This window comes from Amblyomma americanum, chromosome 3 (genome assembly GCF_052857255.1).
Source record: "Amblyomma americanum isolate KBUSLIRL-KWMA chromosome 3, ASM5285725v1, whole genome shotgun sequence".
Lineage (NCBI taxonomy): Eukaryota > Metazoa > Arthropoda > Arachnida > Ixodida > Ixodidae > Amblyomma > Amblyomma americanum.
The window spans coordinates 59692736-59708818 of record NC_135499.1 but is presented as its reverse complement, the minus strand read 5'-3'; the positions used below and the strand labels follow the sequence as shown (position 1 = coordinate 59708818).

The 16083-nt window shown below is 44.8% G+C and overlaps 1 protein-coding gene across 3 annotated transcripts in view; it reads left to right on the top strand.

Moving 5' to 3' along the window:
• Positions 1-12528, top strand: part of LOC144124615 (dual oxidase maturation factor 1-like) — a 91365-nt gene extending 78837 nt beyond the window's left edge. For all 3 annotated transcript variants that reach the window (XM_077657414.1, XM_077657412.1, XM_077657413.1), the window contains 3 exons: positions 2691-2988; positions 5976-6195; positions 8621-12528. In XM_077657414.1, the coding sequence (XP_077513540.1) occupies positions 2691-2988; positions 5976-6195; positions 8621-8951 (849 nt within the window). In that variant the 3' untranslated portion in view covers positions 8952-12528. The remainder of the gene's footprint in view (positions 1-2690; positions 2989-5975; positions 6196-8620) is intronic.
• Positions 12529-16083: the final 3555 nt, after the last annotated feature.

The following is a 16083-nucleotide window of genomic DNA, read 5'->3' as shown; positions in this document are numbered from 1 at the left end:
TTCACTTGGTAGTTGTCTAAGCATTTACCACTGAATAAAAACAAAACAACTCTATATGAGGCGGATTGAACTGATTGCGCTTTGCAGATGGAATACTCACTTTCATGTTAGCTTTTCGGTACCTTTAATTGAGGGAGTAACAGCTCAATAGGGATCGAGGGAACAGAACCTTGTTGCCATAAAAGAGAACTAGTATAGTTTTCTCAGGACCAGTTACACTAATATCGATCCTTCACTGAGTTCTTGGTCAATCCTTCCTCGCCCTGCAACTTTCCTGATGTCCTGTGGCCTTTGGACGGACTATGGCTGCTTTGGACGGACGGTAGTCTTGAGTTCAAGCACCGCAGTAGGGCGACAGTTTCCTCAAATGCAAAGCTCCTTTCTTTGTGGTCGCAGGCTGCGCTCATGTGAATGTTAATGAGCAATGAATCCCTTAATTGAAATCTGCTCTGCCTTCTTTTCTATATATTTATTAGACGGATGGATTCAAGGTCGTCAAAATAAGAAAAATAAAACCCCTAATAATCCGGTGTCCTCGGTCTGAAGTCTTCATAGTGTGAGCACAGTGCGTGACCCTCGTCTTCATCTGTGAATATTCATCATCATCTCGCATCTTCGTCTTTGGAGGAGTGGCCGCCATATTTGCCAGCGGGAATAAAGAGCTCGCTTGGTCCACAGTCTCACAATAAAAAAAAAAACTTCGGCAAGGACACTTAAGACTGCTTGCGTATGCGAATGCGAAAGCATTACTTTCCCTTGGTGCATTTCCACCCCCACACACACACTCACACACACACATACGCGCGCGCGCGTGCGTATGGCACCACCTTGAACGCTGTACGACGAACGGTTGCACTACAATTTTGACACGAAAATGATGCATTGATGGTGCATATGCCGTCGGTTCGAATCCCTCTCGCAATCTAGCCTTCAACTTGCCTAGCACATGTAAGCTATATGCAGCGAGAAATCGTGGGACACCACCCGGAACGCTGTACGACAAACGGTTGCGCGTCACAATTTTGGTACGAATGTTGTCGGGAAAACAGGCGCCGCATGACGGTCGGCCAGTGGCGAGTATATAGGCGAACGACATGTATAGGATTGTCTGAAGTGGCAGTGCACGGCTTGCTGTACGTGTCATACAGCCGCTTGATGACGTCACTTGCTGTTTCTGGGCATCGCTGGGTTTTTGTGGGCCATCTGCGAGTACAGACACTAACACACACACCACCCGCTTTTGTCGTAATGGGGCTAGTAATGCTTTCGCATTAAAAATGTCGGAGCAGAATCAATATTATCAGTTGGTAATCTAATAAAAATATTCATGTTATTTTATTATCAAAAATGGCAATTCGCCATCGAAGCAGGAGGCAGAGGAGAACAAAAAAACTACTTCCACGGCTCAGCGACTTTAAAGCGCAGATATTCCCAATGCAAAACGAATAAGAAAAATTTAGTACAGGTGGTGACGAGAGCACGAGAGCCGAAGAGGTCGCTGCCAGTCTCCGCTGACGGCCACCTAACAAGGTCAACAAACCCATTTAAACTCAAGCCGATAATAAACGTTTTCCAATCCAAAATGTAGGCCATTTTTTTATTCGGAAACATTGAACAGCGTCGTTGTTCGTGCTGTTACTGAGGTACTGTGGGACGAAAAATTCATGCAAGTGACTCACGTGTGACCCGCGATCCCAGCCCCGAATAGCGGTCGCGGTCTTTGGTGCCACTTGAGTCAGGATGCAAGGGCTGTGCGCAGTTATGGGTGACCATCGAAGTCTTAGAAAGCAGACAGGGGGAACGGTTCAACCTCTCTCACTGGTGAGGGGTGTTTACTAAAAGTTAACTGACCGGAAGGAAGGGGGCGTTTTAATGGCAGCTATACCCCGTTTCATACATCGGGTGCAACGCTGTGAAAGGTACGGAAATAGTCCGGACGGGAAAATAAAAGGAACCGTGTTACTCCGCGCTTGTTCTATGCCCTAGTGGTCTATGGCCCGAGAAAGCGACAGCGTCTTGTCGGCAATAACAGTGCACTTAATCAAGATCATGACAAGTGTGTCATGTTGTAAGCCTACAGGCAAAACATTCACTATGTTTCGCTCACCACAAATAACGCATTACTTTTTCGTCGCGGATGCAGACAGAGCAAACAAGAGCGCGAGCTTTGACAGCGTTGCACATGTTGTTTGAAACGGAGTATAGGCTTGGTGCACTACGTCGTGCCGTCAGTTGGTGGCGTGATTTTAAGTACACCAGAGTAATTATAGCTTAGAGCTAATGCCTGCTTCGAGCTGCCGACGCAGTGAATCACGTCCAGAAATGGTCATCATCATCGGCTACCTATGTCTTCTGCAGGACAAACACCTCTCTTACTGACCTCCATGTTAACTCTTCTGTGCCAGCTGCGGACAACTTAACCCCTCAAATTTCATAATCTCAGTTCGCCCATCTGACTCTACCGCCCATCTGCTACGCTCTGGTTCCCTTGGAATACACTCCCTAATCGTAAAAGGCCTTCGGTTACCTAATTCGTTCACATTTATTTATTGCCCGGCCCATGCCCATGCACTTGCCTGTTCTTGATTTGCACTATAGGTTACCGTTAGCCCACGCCTGTTCCGTGACTCACTCTGCGCTCTTTTCGTCGAGAGCAACGTGAACAATGCATTTCTTCTGCCCCGGCGCAGCCTTCGTACTGGACGCAAGACGCCGGCGGCTTCCTCTGGGGCCGCATGTATCGGCGCGCCGGCGACTGGACGCAGCTGTTCTTGTGGGCCTCGTTCGCCGCGTGGCTGCTGGCCGATGTGCTGCTGTGCGCCGTGCCTCGCTACGGCGCCTACTGCACGCAGCTCACCGGCGCGCTCATGGTGCTCTCGACCATCATCTACGGCAGCCTGCTGCCTGATATGCCGCTCGTCATTCCGCTCGAGGGGGACTTCCTACGCCTGTCGCTGGGTTGGAACTTCTGGCTGGTGCTCGTCGTCGGTGGGTGACACATGGCGTTGCACTGCGTTGCGAGCAGACAAGGTGGCAAAGTCACAGCGTATACTCGTACCATAGCTACCCATGCTCTCTGAGCAAGCCGACTTTAACTGCAGACGCCTGGTCTAGCAACATGGGCGTCGACGAATATGTCACGGCATTAGTAAAAAGTTATGGAAAGGTTATTTCTACACCCCAGTAGCCCTTCAGCCATTGTGTTTTCCACAGCAAACTTCCACTACCGTTTCATTCATTCCGCCTTGCAGCATGAGGAATCATTTTCGGTGCCAGCGTCTTGCTGTGAAAAGCATAAGGACACCGATGACAAGTTGGTATTTAAGTTGAACTATATCAACTGATTACCGCGTTCTAATGACTTTTAATGGCTACTGTAACTGAAAGCGGTGCATTATAAGCTAAAAAAACGAAAAATATAAATTACTCTCGGGGTCAGTTGTCTCCAGGACGCTCGAAAGGCAATTTTCAGGTATGTATACGTAGTGTGTCTGCCTAAGAGCACCCTATATCACCACCACAGCGTTAAAGGTCTTGTTTGGCGAAAAACGTATCTTGGCGTCAGGAACATCCTGTTTGGTAGAGAAGGTAGTTACATAGAAAATCAGTTTCGCTGAAAAGAGACAAGGTGGTCAACCGGAATCGAACCGCCGACCCTTGGGTCGGTAGCTGGGATCGACACTTGTGCACCACTGTGGAACGTTCGGTCTCTCGAATAAATGAAGGCCTTGTACGAGTACCTCGAACCGCACAGTGGCGAATTACTTTGCAGGAACATTTAGTTAATTAGGGTCCCTGATAGGCGTCACTAAATCATATGGGTGGTGATGTGTATTGAAGCAGTATATCATGGCAACAAGCACGTGGATGTCAGCGAAAAGGTGCGCCGGAGGCCCCCAAGTGACTGCACGGACCCTTTAACACTATCGCGGTGCACTCTTAAGGTGAAAAGAGTGTCCCCCAAGTTTTTACTGTCATACATTACAGTTTGTGAATTTTACTTTGTCGTCTGCAAGTATGCTACAAACATAGTGCGATGAATTCAAGTAGACTTTGTAAGGGAATCTCTAAAGGTAGATCGAACTAGAATCCCATTCCAGCTAGCGATCAGGAAGTCGATACATGTTTCACATCATAATTAATGTAACAAGTTTGCATTGTGGCGGAAATAAATTTTGCTTTTTAGCTCCAAATTTCTCAGCTGTAAATGTGTCCTTGTGGTGCCGCATATGTAAGTGCATATAAAAGCACATATAGAGCTGCAGAAAACCAAACAATTGAATTTTATGAAGAATGTAATAGGGTGAAGTTGTCCTCAGTGTGTGTTTAAGCATTCAAAGTAAATGATTTTTACCATCGGCTTTAGTCACAATAGCATTCAACAGGAAGACAATTATCTGTTCCGACAACTAATTTTTCCCGAGGGGTAGAGCGAAACAACCTGTTGCGCTACTTGCAGTTTGGTGATACTAGGGGACACCTATCTTTGCACAGATGTTGGTGGTTTGAGACGGGCGTCGGGACGACATATTCCTTTAATGAGAGATCGAGCGACTGAACGCGAGTGAACAGCAGCTCAGAAATGCTGAGCAATGATGATGGTGTCTTCTTAATCTGTCGACAAAGAAGTTCCAACATCTAGAGAAATATATTCCAACTATCCCATTTGCGCACCTTGGAGAAATACAACTTTAGTTTCTGAAGTTTCAAACTTAGCCTCCCGAAGAAAAAGATTGGATCTTTCGTGAACACATTTTAGATATAATTTTTGCTGGCAAGCATTACTTTCTCTGAGAACTACTATGTCGGCTTTATACGCTTCGTACGCGTAACGTATGACCCTTGTCGAGAATGCTATCGAGTTTGCCATTCGTTCATATTGGTCAGATCTGAATACACTCTACATTTCCAAGTTGAACAGAGGAGAGGGAAAAAAACCCACAGGACGGTTATGACTGTGTAACGCGTGATTCAGCGACAGCTGTTTAGAAGTTTAGTTTGGGGAATATTTTGAGGTAGAAAAGGTATAGTGGCCTCATATCGCATTGGTGTAGTGGTCAAGTGAAGCACCCTTGCACTGGCAGGTGGCTGTTCCAGACAGAGCCACCCGTAGGCTTATGCGAGCCAGGTTGACCGTGATATAAGGTGAGTGCGCTAATGACCGCTGGGTGCGTTAGGGACATCCACCCAGAGGATGAATATCATTAACGCACTCACCGGTTACGCTGATGGCGACGACGACGACGCGCAAACCACGGACGGGCGCCTAACAGCTATCGCTGTAAAAGTATCTGCCTGCTTAGAGATACTCCACTTCCTTTTGATGCCTTACGAACGAGGCTCCAAGGTCTGGAAGTACTACTGCTTGCCTGGGAATGCGGTACTTGTTATAAAATATTCACTGCTGATATCTTCATTTCATGTTCCAAGTTCGACAAATCCCATACTGTGTTTTAATGAAGACGAGAATATTTTATTAGGCCAACTTTCCTATGAAGAAGAATTTTCCGGATGTCATCAGAAACTCTAAAAGGAGAATGTTTGCTGGGTTTTTCATCGGTTGTATCAAGTGACATAAAAAGTTTACAACTGTACATTTCATTTTTACAAGGAAAATTATGGATTTTTACGCTACTAACTGCAAGTAAAAAAAACATCATTTAGCTTCGAGTGGCCTTTGAGGAGCATGAAATGTGAGCCATATATATGCTGAAATAAATTTTCATGATAGTGGTGACGTCGATTATGATGATGATGGACTCGCGATGTACATCTTACCAAACAGAAAGGTCCTGAGTAGCAACTCATTAAGTGAAATGTGATACTATTGGTGCATTTTTAAATTCTCCTTATGTACAGAGATTTGTGGAAACAGGTCTCAGTGCTTTGAACAGAGTATATGTAAACTTTCGGGGCATTGAATGCTCGATTTCCATTCTTTTAAGCTTGATTGCATATTGTTTATTTTTCTCCAGGTATACTGGCCATCATTTTTGGCGGTTCAATGGCAGTGGTGGACATACTCTACCCAAGCAAGTTCCCCACCATTCTGGAAGTAGACTACGACACGCCGTACCGCTACTTCGTCGCTCAAGGAAACCAAAGCAGTCGAAACACTAGCGCTGCTAACAGCACAGCCAACACTCCTGTGCCGCTGCCAAAGTACCAGAAAATGGGCTCCAGTGAGGACTATAGGTAAGGGGGCCATGAAGACGACAGCTGCTGATGAAGGCAATCCTGTATTCCGTTTTAGCTGTTATCTAGCTAGCTCCAGTTATGGTGCGGATGGTCTTTTTGGGAGTAGATCGTGGTACACTGTCGCTACTGTTCGACTTCCATTTGCCCTCAGCAAATAAATATTATTGAAAAAGAAATTTAAAAACAAATATGTATTGGAGCGAACAAAGCGAGCAGGTTGATGAGGAAACGGTGCTAGAAAATCTTATAATAATAAACAGTTTTGCATAGGAAGTATTTATGTATAAAATACAAATATTTCATGTAGAAATCTGGTATCTAAAGCAGGGATTTTGCATCTTCTGCACTAATGATTTCCATACATAATGATAAGCGATGTGTTGATGATTTATATCTGGTCAGACAGTCACGATTCTAATGCATCCATAAAGCCTTTTTGTTTTCCTGCAAAACAGGATTTTACCTCTTTTGCATCCTGAATACATTCATTAAAAATCGCGTTAAACCCGATTTCTACAAACATGTGAAGGAAAGGAGCGGCTCGTTAATATATACGCATGTACGAAAGGACATAAGAGAACGTGTTTTTCTGTATAGAGGTGAAGACATCACCCAAAAATTTGCTAATATTTTGTGCTTATTCTAGAGGTGTGCTCGGCAAACTGTTTATCTTAAACCTCCCTTAACGCTTCTTGTTCATGACGTGGCTTGGTTTAGATCGTCTCTTGATTTGAGACTGTGTCATCCTTTTCTCTTTTTTGCGCTATGTTTGCAAGAAACTTGAACAGACTAGCCTAAACCAAGCTTCTGTTAATTCGGGGTTATGTTCAACTGTTAGAAGTGAGACACTAACACAGAGGCACTGACCAGGCATTTATTCGGCATAATGTGTCGAGCGCTATTCATGCTATCGTTATCCCATTTCAATGCTCACGCCTGTTTAATATAGTCTCTTTGATGTTTAATAACTGTTTTTCAGAGTGTACAAGGCAGGCAGGTCTTGCATGCATGCGAAGTGCTGTGTAGGAGGCTGACAACTTTTGCGAGGAAATAATTGTAATACATGAGAAAAAAATTGAGTTTGGTGAACAGTTTTCTTCTGCGCAACCTGTCATTTTCATGTTCTTCTGTAAATTTAATGAAATATATGGCATTTTGTGTCCCACACAAATACCAGCGTTTAAAGTAAATTTTATTCAATGCAAAAAAAAAAGGAACCTGGAAAACCCGATTTACAGAAATTTTGCCCGAATAACACTTTTTGTCCTTTAATTTTCGCTAAGAGAATATCGGCAGATTTTCACCCCCCAATTCTGCAAAAATAAAACCCAAAAACAAGAGGCCCTATGCATACAATACATCTTTGGGCCGGCATGAACTTTGGGATGCATCAATGTAGACAGACACATGGAACACGGAACACACGGCTGTGTGTTCCGTGTTCCATGTGTCTGTCTATGCAGATGCGTCCCAAAGTTAAAGTTCATGCTGGCCGAAAGATGGATTCATACCAACTGGCGCAGAGGAATGCCATTACACAATACATTTCTTCGCCCACTGTTGCCCGTTTCATGCCATACAGTAACAAGTATAGCTCAGTGCGCTAAAAGGGCATATATGATAAGCCGAATAATTTAAGGTGAAATGAGCAAAATACCATACATAAATGAGTGAAAGAGACATACATGAAATAACAAGAAAAATATGAAATAGCAATGAGCATAGCCATACAGAAAGAACAGTTTCTTTCGTGGTATTATGCTGGCGCTTCGTTTATACAGAATTCTTCAGAGGGTGTGTGTTTATTGCAGTGACAACACGTAGGAAGAGAATCAGGGAGTGGGCTGCATAGCTCGTTATCCTCTGCATTTTATTTCATAATTCATTAACTACTTGCGTCACTGCCTAGGGCATTATATCAGGGTAGTTACAAATGGTGGTTTCCGTTCCGTTCCGTGGTTTCCGTAAGTAAACAGATAGGTCATTTAATGTATGATAAAAAGCGAAGCTGGGGTAGGTACAAACAATGCTTGATTGCGTATAATTCCAATCTCTAAGAGTTCGAACAACTAAAGGGTAACAGAAAAAGTCACCCGCCAAAAAAGTTCCTTGATCTTCAAGAGGGGACCTTCATTTTTTTCGATCTGGTGCTCGTCACGTCCTAGTAAGATGATCGTGGATGGATAGTTCTCAACTTTGTTTCCACATTTCACAACCATTGCAGAAATAATGACGGGGAGGGGTAGAAATGCACTGTCAGGACACTTTGCTTTAAACGATAGTGCTTCTTGTACGTTTCTATTTTAGTCATGGGATTCATTTCAGTACATTGCAGATAAATTTGGATAAGAAAATGACAATTTTACGTTCGAATGACTAACAATGAGACGAGCCGCCTCTTACGTTCGCTTTTCACACGCAGCGGCCCGTCTTGCAGCGGCCTCAATCAGCTGGGAACTCTGGCGCCGTCCGACGATGGGGACTCCATCACTCACATCATCGACGAACAAGACGGAGGCATCGACAACGTGGCCTTCGAGCAGGAGAGCGACGACGGCTGCGTGATGGTGGACGGGAAGCGCGCGGTGACGCTGCAGGACTTCGGGAAGTTCGCGGATGCCAACCGCGGTCACAGCCCCGCTGGGTCCCAGTCCAGCTCCGTGGCAGCTAAGAGGCGTGTCTTCGGTTCCAGCATCGGGTTCAACGTGAAGGATGTCACCATTGACATGCACGCTGAGTCTTCGAAGTGGTGACAGCTGTGCTCTCGGTGAATCATCGTTCAGTGCACAATGCTTGTGTTCCTTGTTCCAAAACTGTGCCATTGGGTTCAGCACACCAGAGAAAACGAGGGACCATATGCGATGGCGGCCGCCGAGGGACAGAGTGCAGTATGTGAAGGTGATGCCTAGTCCAAGAACATTGCGAACGCACGAATGATATGTGGGCACATTGACGCCTGATGGTGGCATGGCTAGCCCACCAACGCTTGACACGTTCTGTTTGGGCCTGCAGTGGGGCAGTATGAGTCGCTCTGAAGGTTTCGTCTTTTAACTCGTCCTAAGATTGCTTGTCATGTCTGTGGTGCGAAAAGCTCTGGAAAAGAGAAAATCTTGGCTATAGCATCCCAAAAAGATGTAGTGAAGTGCAAAACAGTGTCTGGAAGCTCTTTTCTTTACAGTAAATACCATGCTGTTTATCATTTAAGGATAAATGCTGGTATTCACTAAATCAAGATAAGATTGTAACACTGGTGGCATTGAAAGTAACATGATACATGTGAAAGTGTAGATCATTGAGGATTTTAGGAACACTTACTAAGCAAGATATTTTTCTCCTTTGGTTAAGGCTGCTATATTATATCAGCTTGGCTTGATAACATGCCTCCCTTAGCCTGACATATGTGACTGCAGCAGGCATTGCTCTTCTTGCACTCAGTGATATCATAAAATCTATTAATTATTTATTAGCTGAGATATAACAGACTTTGAACACAAGTTGCACAATTTTTACCGGTGCATAATGATGGATTGTCTGGCTGTGGGAAGTATTCTAATTAAGAGGCAAAATATCAGCGCCAAAAATGGCTTTGGAAACCAGGCACACTGTATATTGTCGAAAGATATTAAAATTCATTCCTCTTCAATGAGTTGAAAAATGCAGCAACTTCAACATTTAATTCAGCAGCCAATTGTACACATCAGTGCTGCTGAATGTAGCACAAGGAATATTTTCAGAGGCATTTAGACTGAGTTCCTTCAGTCTAGATCATATTTCCAGAAACAAGTCTCTGTTTCATCTTCTGTACTAAATAAAAAAAGTGATTGCTCACTTCTAATGAAACCTGCAAGATTTTGGCATTTTCATGTATCTAAGTGCAGGGAGCAGCTGCAAAACTCAAGTACTGATAACAACGATTACAAAAAGCAGATATGCTTGATGCATACATAGTTGGAATGACGCTTTCACAGGGAATTATTTTTATGCACTAAGGCGCTTGAAGGAGCCATTAAATAGGGTATCATTCCACAGGGACAGTTCTTTTACCTAAAAGATGGCATTCCTTGATATCTCAACTTTTTTTGTACTAAATGCGAGCAATTGATTTGGGGCTATGATCTTGTGCTGATAAAAAAAAAAGAGAAATTGCTTTATGTCATTTGCGACACGAACGTGAACCCAACTAAACAGTTGAGAAAACTTTTCCTTGATGATTCCCGCTAATCCTCGCACAAGCTGTGTGAAGAGAACGCAAGATTATTTTTATTGAAGCTCTATTCTTAAAAAGAGAGAGGACCGTTGCTTTCTTTATAGTCAACCATTAACGGTTGTATGCTCTTCATGCAACGCATGTAACATACACATAACTATTGCATTGCTCGTTAAGGACGCGTTAACTTGTACAAGAGAGTATTCTTTACGACGAGATCGGTGCAATGCCTGCAGCTCGTTGAAACACAAAAACATGAATTTGCTTATTAACCGACTGTAAGAAATATTACCATAAAACGTGGTTTCTGTGCATGTACCATACTGTGAAGCTTCTTTTACTGTTTTGCAAGGTGTCACCGTTCACTGCAAGTTCCCTTGTCATAAAGACGCCTCCGCATGCTTGTTGAAAGGTTGGAATGTTGTTGCATTGTTATCGCATTTTTTATATTTCATGCAAACATGTTTTGTCATCATTTTTTGTCACAATTTCATCACCATTTTTGTTATATGTTGTTGTAGCTACCACGGTCTGTACGTATATGTTATTTATTGCCGGAACTCGAAGGATTGTATTGGTTGGATGCCCCTTGTTTGCTAGGTGCTGTTTACTTCAGGGCGCATTGATAATGGCCACCAGATTTAAAGTGTGTGATAAATGACTCTAGTCGCTGTAGTGCTTGTGATACCGCTGTCATGTGAGCCAAGTCAATGTCATTGCAAGATGATGCTTCTGTGTTGTTCAGAAGCAAATTGCACGAATGGAACTTTCTTCTTGCATTGCAGTAAAATTGTTACCACTGAGCTAAGACCGCTTTGTTGTACTCTATACGAAAGAATGGTGTACCTTGCAATTTGCCCTCACTTAATGTGTGGGGTTTAAAACACGATTTATAATCTCTCATTGTGAGTCAGTGTGCACATGAACAAAGGGAAAAAGGGGCGAAAAACGAAGTCAGTGAGATTTCGACACATAGACAATGTAACATGCAATATTACTTGCTTGAAAGGCCCTGCGCGTCATATAGAAGCATATGTCAGTGTAACTAGTAGTGGTAAAAAACTGTCCTTCGGACTTCTGGTGGCCATCACAAAAGTACAGCATTAAGACAAATGATTCAAAACTTAAGTATTTCAAAGCACAATTAACGCTTTTCTGCTGCTAACTTAGTTACTTATTCATACGGCGTGAAAAGTTTGTGGAAGGCGGTCGAAAAACAGAATATGCTTGTTCATCCAAGGCATACTGCATGAGATTTACTGCTGCACTGGGCAATATCTAGAAGCACATTAAAACTGCATATATCGCTCACCTTGCATGGAAAGACAGCGACGGCCGCAGCTGGCACCGGACAGGGTTAACTGAAGAGATATCAAAGAGGCCTTTGTCCTGCAAAGGGCATAGCCAGGCTAATGGTGATTAACGTTAGAGCGCCCATCACCTCAAAAAGTTTCCGGCATTGACATGTTAAGCCGTGAATGACGGGAGGCCAAGTGGAGAGGTGTAAATCGCCTTGTTCACTTTCAGGAAAGAGGAGCGAAAGAAGAGTGTGAGGGAGGAGGATGACAGTGTGGGAGACGACAGATGTTGAGAGAGACACCGTGGTCGCCAATCAAAGTTGAAAGGTGGGGAGAGCGGAAAGGAGATGCGGCATGTCGCATGGTGACTGATGGCTTGTATCATGCCACTCGCTCGCAGCCTGAACCCTTTAGCGGCACCAGCTACTTCGTTTGGGGGGAACACTAATGCTGGTGCGTACTTTGCCGCATGAATCACACTGCTCGTCTTTGAATTTTTTCTCCAGTACCCTTCCCAAACTTTTGGCTGGGGGTACATTGCTTCTATTATTGAGCATTCGTTATCGCAGTAGGTGAGAGGTGTGCAGAACATATTGGCAGCGAGGTGCTTAGCTCACTTCTAAATTTTGATTTCATAAGTATCGTTGAGCATTCATCAGCTTACTAGCAAAGTGCTTGTTGCCTTTGTTAGGATTTGACATGGCTATTGCTCATATGACAGCGGTGTTAGTTTCCCAATCAGTGCGATCGTGGCCATCATTTTCTTTCGGGTGTCATTTTTTGTAAGTTTTTGTTACTTGTGAATAAAGTGTCAAATATGTTTTATCTACTGTGTCATATTCCTTTGCTAACCTAATAACTGAGTTTTAAGAAAACTGTATTATAGTTTGGAAAACATCAGCACAGGAAACTTAAAAAAGGCAGAGGATAATTAAGGCTTAGATTCTGAGCTATCTATTAGTGCACAATGCTTTTATGGACCTCAAAGCACCATTATCTAGTAGCACAGCGAGAGCAAAAGTGCAAAAAGTGCAGTATATATTTTTGCCAACTCGTCCAGTCAGAGAAAGAAGCGTTTCTTTTCATCTCCTCGGCAACGTTGCTGGAAATAAATTCATGCACAATGTCTGCACCGTATTCTTATGCAGGATGAGCTCGACAGGTGTCATATCTCAGCAACGTAATGCTAACGTGGGCGGGAAAAATGCTATATAAAATAGAACGCACTTTTTTGCAGACAGCCTTACATTGCTAGAAAGCTCTTTTGCATTTCATAAACATCGGTGACATGGTGTCTGGACTTCAATATATGCAAAGCTGTTTTTTAGTCCTTTTTATGGGGCTATTTTTCATCTGTTACATCATTTATACTGCCGCGAATCTTTGCAGTGTTTGTTCCTTCTTCAAATCTGCCACCACGCTTTTTATCGCTTTGTTTGCGACTCAAGACGCGAGTAGATTTATCTCGATTGATCGCAGCCAGGCAGAGCTGATTATACGTTGTTTCGGTATGTTCTAGTAACATTGCACGCTTTATCTCGAAAGTTCGCTATCAGCTTTAAATTGAGCACTGCCGATAGCGGCGGGGATTCTGTTCGACGACCGCAGAGCACGCTTGTCGCTTCACCGCCGCTGAGTGATTCAGTCCATTGCAGGTGCAAGTAAGCCCAATAAACAGTTTTCTTTTAGAAGACCTCTTGTCTGTCTTCATTGCTCCTTCAATTGCCGTCACCACTACGTGACAATACCAAGAAATTTTATTTGTTTATGTGCGGGCATTTTGCTCGCAGCAAATTAGTTGCGAGCCACCGCAGTCCTGTCGGTATCTTTCATCTTTTGTTTGCCCTTCGTGTGCGGTTAATACTACCAGTCACCGCTGCTAAGTGACTAAGTCACTTAGCAGCGGTGACTTGTTCCTTAGCAGAATTGACAAAGCAATTGCAGGACAGTTACCAGATGGTGTACTGAAAGTACGCAGATACATGGACGATTACCTCGTTTTTGTTGAAAACGAAGGATGCACGCAGGATGTCGTGAACACATTTGTCAGAAATGGTCGAGGACTTGCTTTCACCACGGAGACTGTTAACCAAGGTAAGGTACAATTCTTGGATGTGGAGCTGAGACTTGAGCCCGGACATGTATGATGGCTGTATTTGCCTCGTTCCGTCAAGCCCTTACTCAGCTTTAAGTCTGGGCATTCTAATCTGGTAAAGGATGACATCACCTTGTCTTGTGTTCGCGCCGCCCCCACCAAGTCGTGTGTCCATATCATTGAGGAAGGTGTGCAAAGCCAGATTTCCAGGCTTAAGGACGCTGGTTTTCCTGAGGCAACTATCAGAAGGTTATGCGAAAGGCTGATGGCCAAAATCAAATCGGACCATAAGCGTTTTCCTCAGGAAGGTGAAGTCTCAATCGAAGCGCGGGAAGATTGCTGTTATCCCTTACGTCCACGCATTATCACACCGTCGGAAGAAAGTGGGGCGAAAATTTCAAGTTGATGTTGTATTTTCGTCTCGCAGAAAATTAAGCAACATTTGCCGAGCTGTCCAGCGGAAGCGAGAGTCCCTACTAGGAAGGAGGATTGGTGGTGGTTGTACCACAGCACACGTAGAGATGAGGGTTGAGTGCGTCGAAGGTGTAGTATACAAGATCCCCCTTTCATGCGGTGGATGGTATGTTGGCCAGACTGGGCGATGTCTTCACAAACGCCTTAGGGAGCATCACAATTCTTTGGACTGGGCAGCCAGTTTGAATTTGGCGCTGCACTGCAGGCAACCTAAGCACACATTGCTTCACACATTGCACATTGCTTCATCAGACATCCGTCATCTTCAAACATAAAGATCAGATTGTATGGGAACTAGTAGAGGCATATTGACATTGACATTGACAAGGGGGGTGCAGCATGCATTAACAAGCCCCCATTATCACTGGCTAACCGCGAAATCACCTTTCTGGAGCATGCATTTGCAGAAAGGTAAATTTGAGATGTACAGTGATGACGCTGTGTTTCTTGAATATTTTTTGTTCTGTTTAGTGTTTGGCGAGAATAGTATATGTACACACGTGCGTAATAAAGCACCAGTTGAAAGTCAGCGCTCGTGTCGTCGTGTTTGTTCCGTCCTCGCGTTTTTCCGCGCTGTTTTACCATGGATAGTAGTAACCAACTTGCTCAGCTTACCGTACTTCTAAACGTAGAGGATGTCCGGTCTGCCTCTGTTTAGCTCGAACCCCATCGGGAATGGAAGGGGATCGACAAATGTAGGGCCAGTGGTCGTGGCGAGGAAGTCAGACAGCGGCCAGTGGCTACAGCGAAAGAGGGCCCGCGAAACAAAGAAACAGATGCTTGAAAAGAAAGAGCCGATGCGAGGAACGGAGAGATCAATCGAGGTCAGCAGACAAGACGGTCGGAGAGCAGGGCAGAATACTAGGGTGGCACCACGACCTGAGAGCCCGTGGTCTAGCCGTCGCACGAGTTCGACCTCCTCCAGCGCGTTCCCACGCCTGGTAGCCCGGCGTAGAACGACCAGCTGAAGACGAAATCATCGCAACTCCAAGGAATCGCCAGTCTCTCCGAGGCAGGCACCGAGCCCTTCATCACGCCATGCCGGCGCAGTCCCATTGGCGACGAACCCAAGAAGTTCCGTAAGCGACATCAAGCTAGTTGATTCAAGTAAATCTATCTAAAACCATTTCTTGAGTCAGTGCTTCCATCTTGTCATGTCCCGTAGGACCCGGGACCATTTCAAGAAACCGCTTCATCACACTGGTGCGTGGGTATTATGGAGGTTGAGGTGAGCTTAAAAGGTGGTGAGCTCCAAGCGAATGTTTCTGGCGGCTGTCTTCGGGATTTTGAAGGTTGGTTTCTTGTCGCTGCTGTGTATGCTTCTAGTAGATGAAGGCTTATGGAGGGTGGAGGCCTTCTGATTTGGAGGTGAGTGTTATGCTGATGTAGGTGTATGGGTAGCTGGTGCTTCTGGAGAATGGTGGCTTCACTCCTTTGCTCTGAGGTGCTGACGCCGCTATTTGTAGAAACGCGTCTGTTACTGCAATCGCAGTAAAACAAATCCGGTGGACTGGTGCAGCTGGTGTTGCAAATGGGTTGCAAGCCCCAAGGGTAGCGTTGGCCTGGCGGCCTGGGGCAAAGCTGGAAACATCCGAAGGTCCCGGCAAAGGATGAGTCGACTGGCAACAGAACAACTTGTTTATTCTGGCATCGCAAAAGAGCAGCCGGTCAGGGCGACCACGTTACTCGAAGGAAGAAATCGAAGTCTCTCGTTGGCGTCCGGGGCAGCTCCCTTTATACCCACGGAGTCGAGGGCAAGAAGGAACGGCTTGGGAAGAGGCGTCCGATACGGCGACGCTTGAACATGTTCA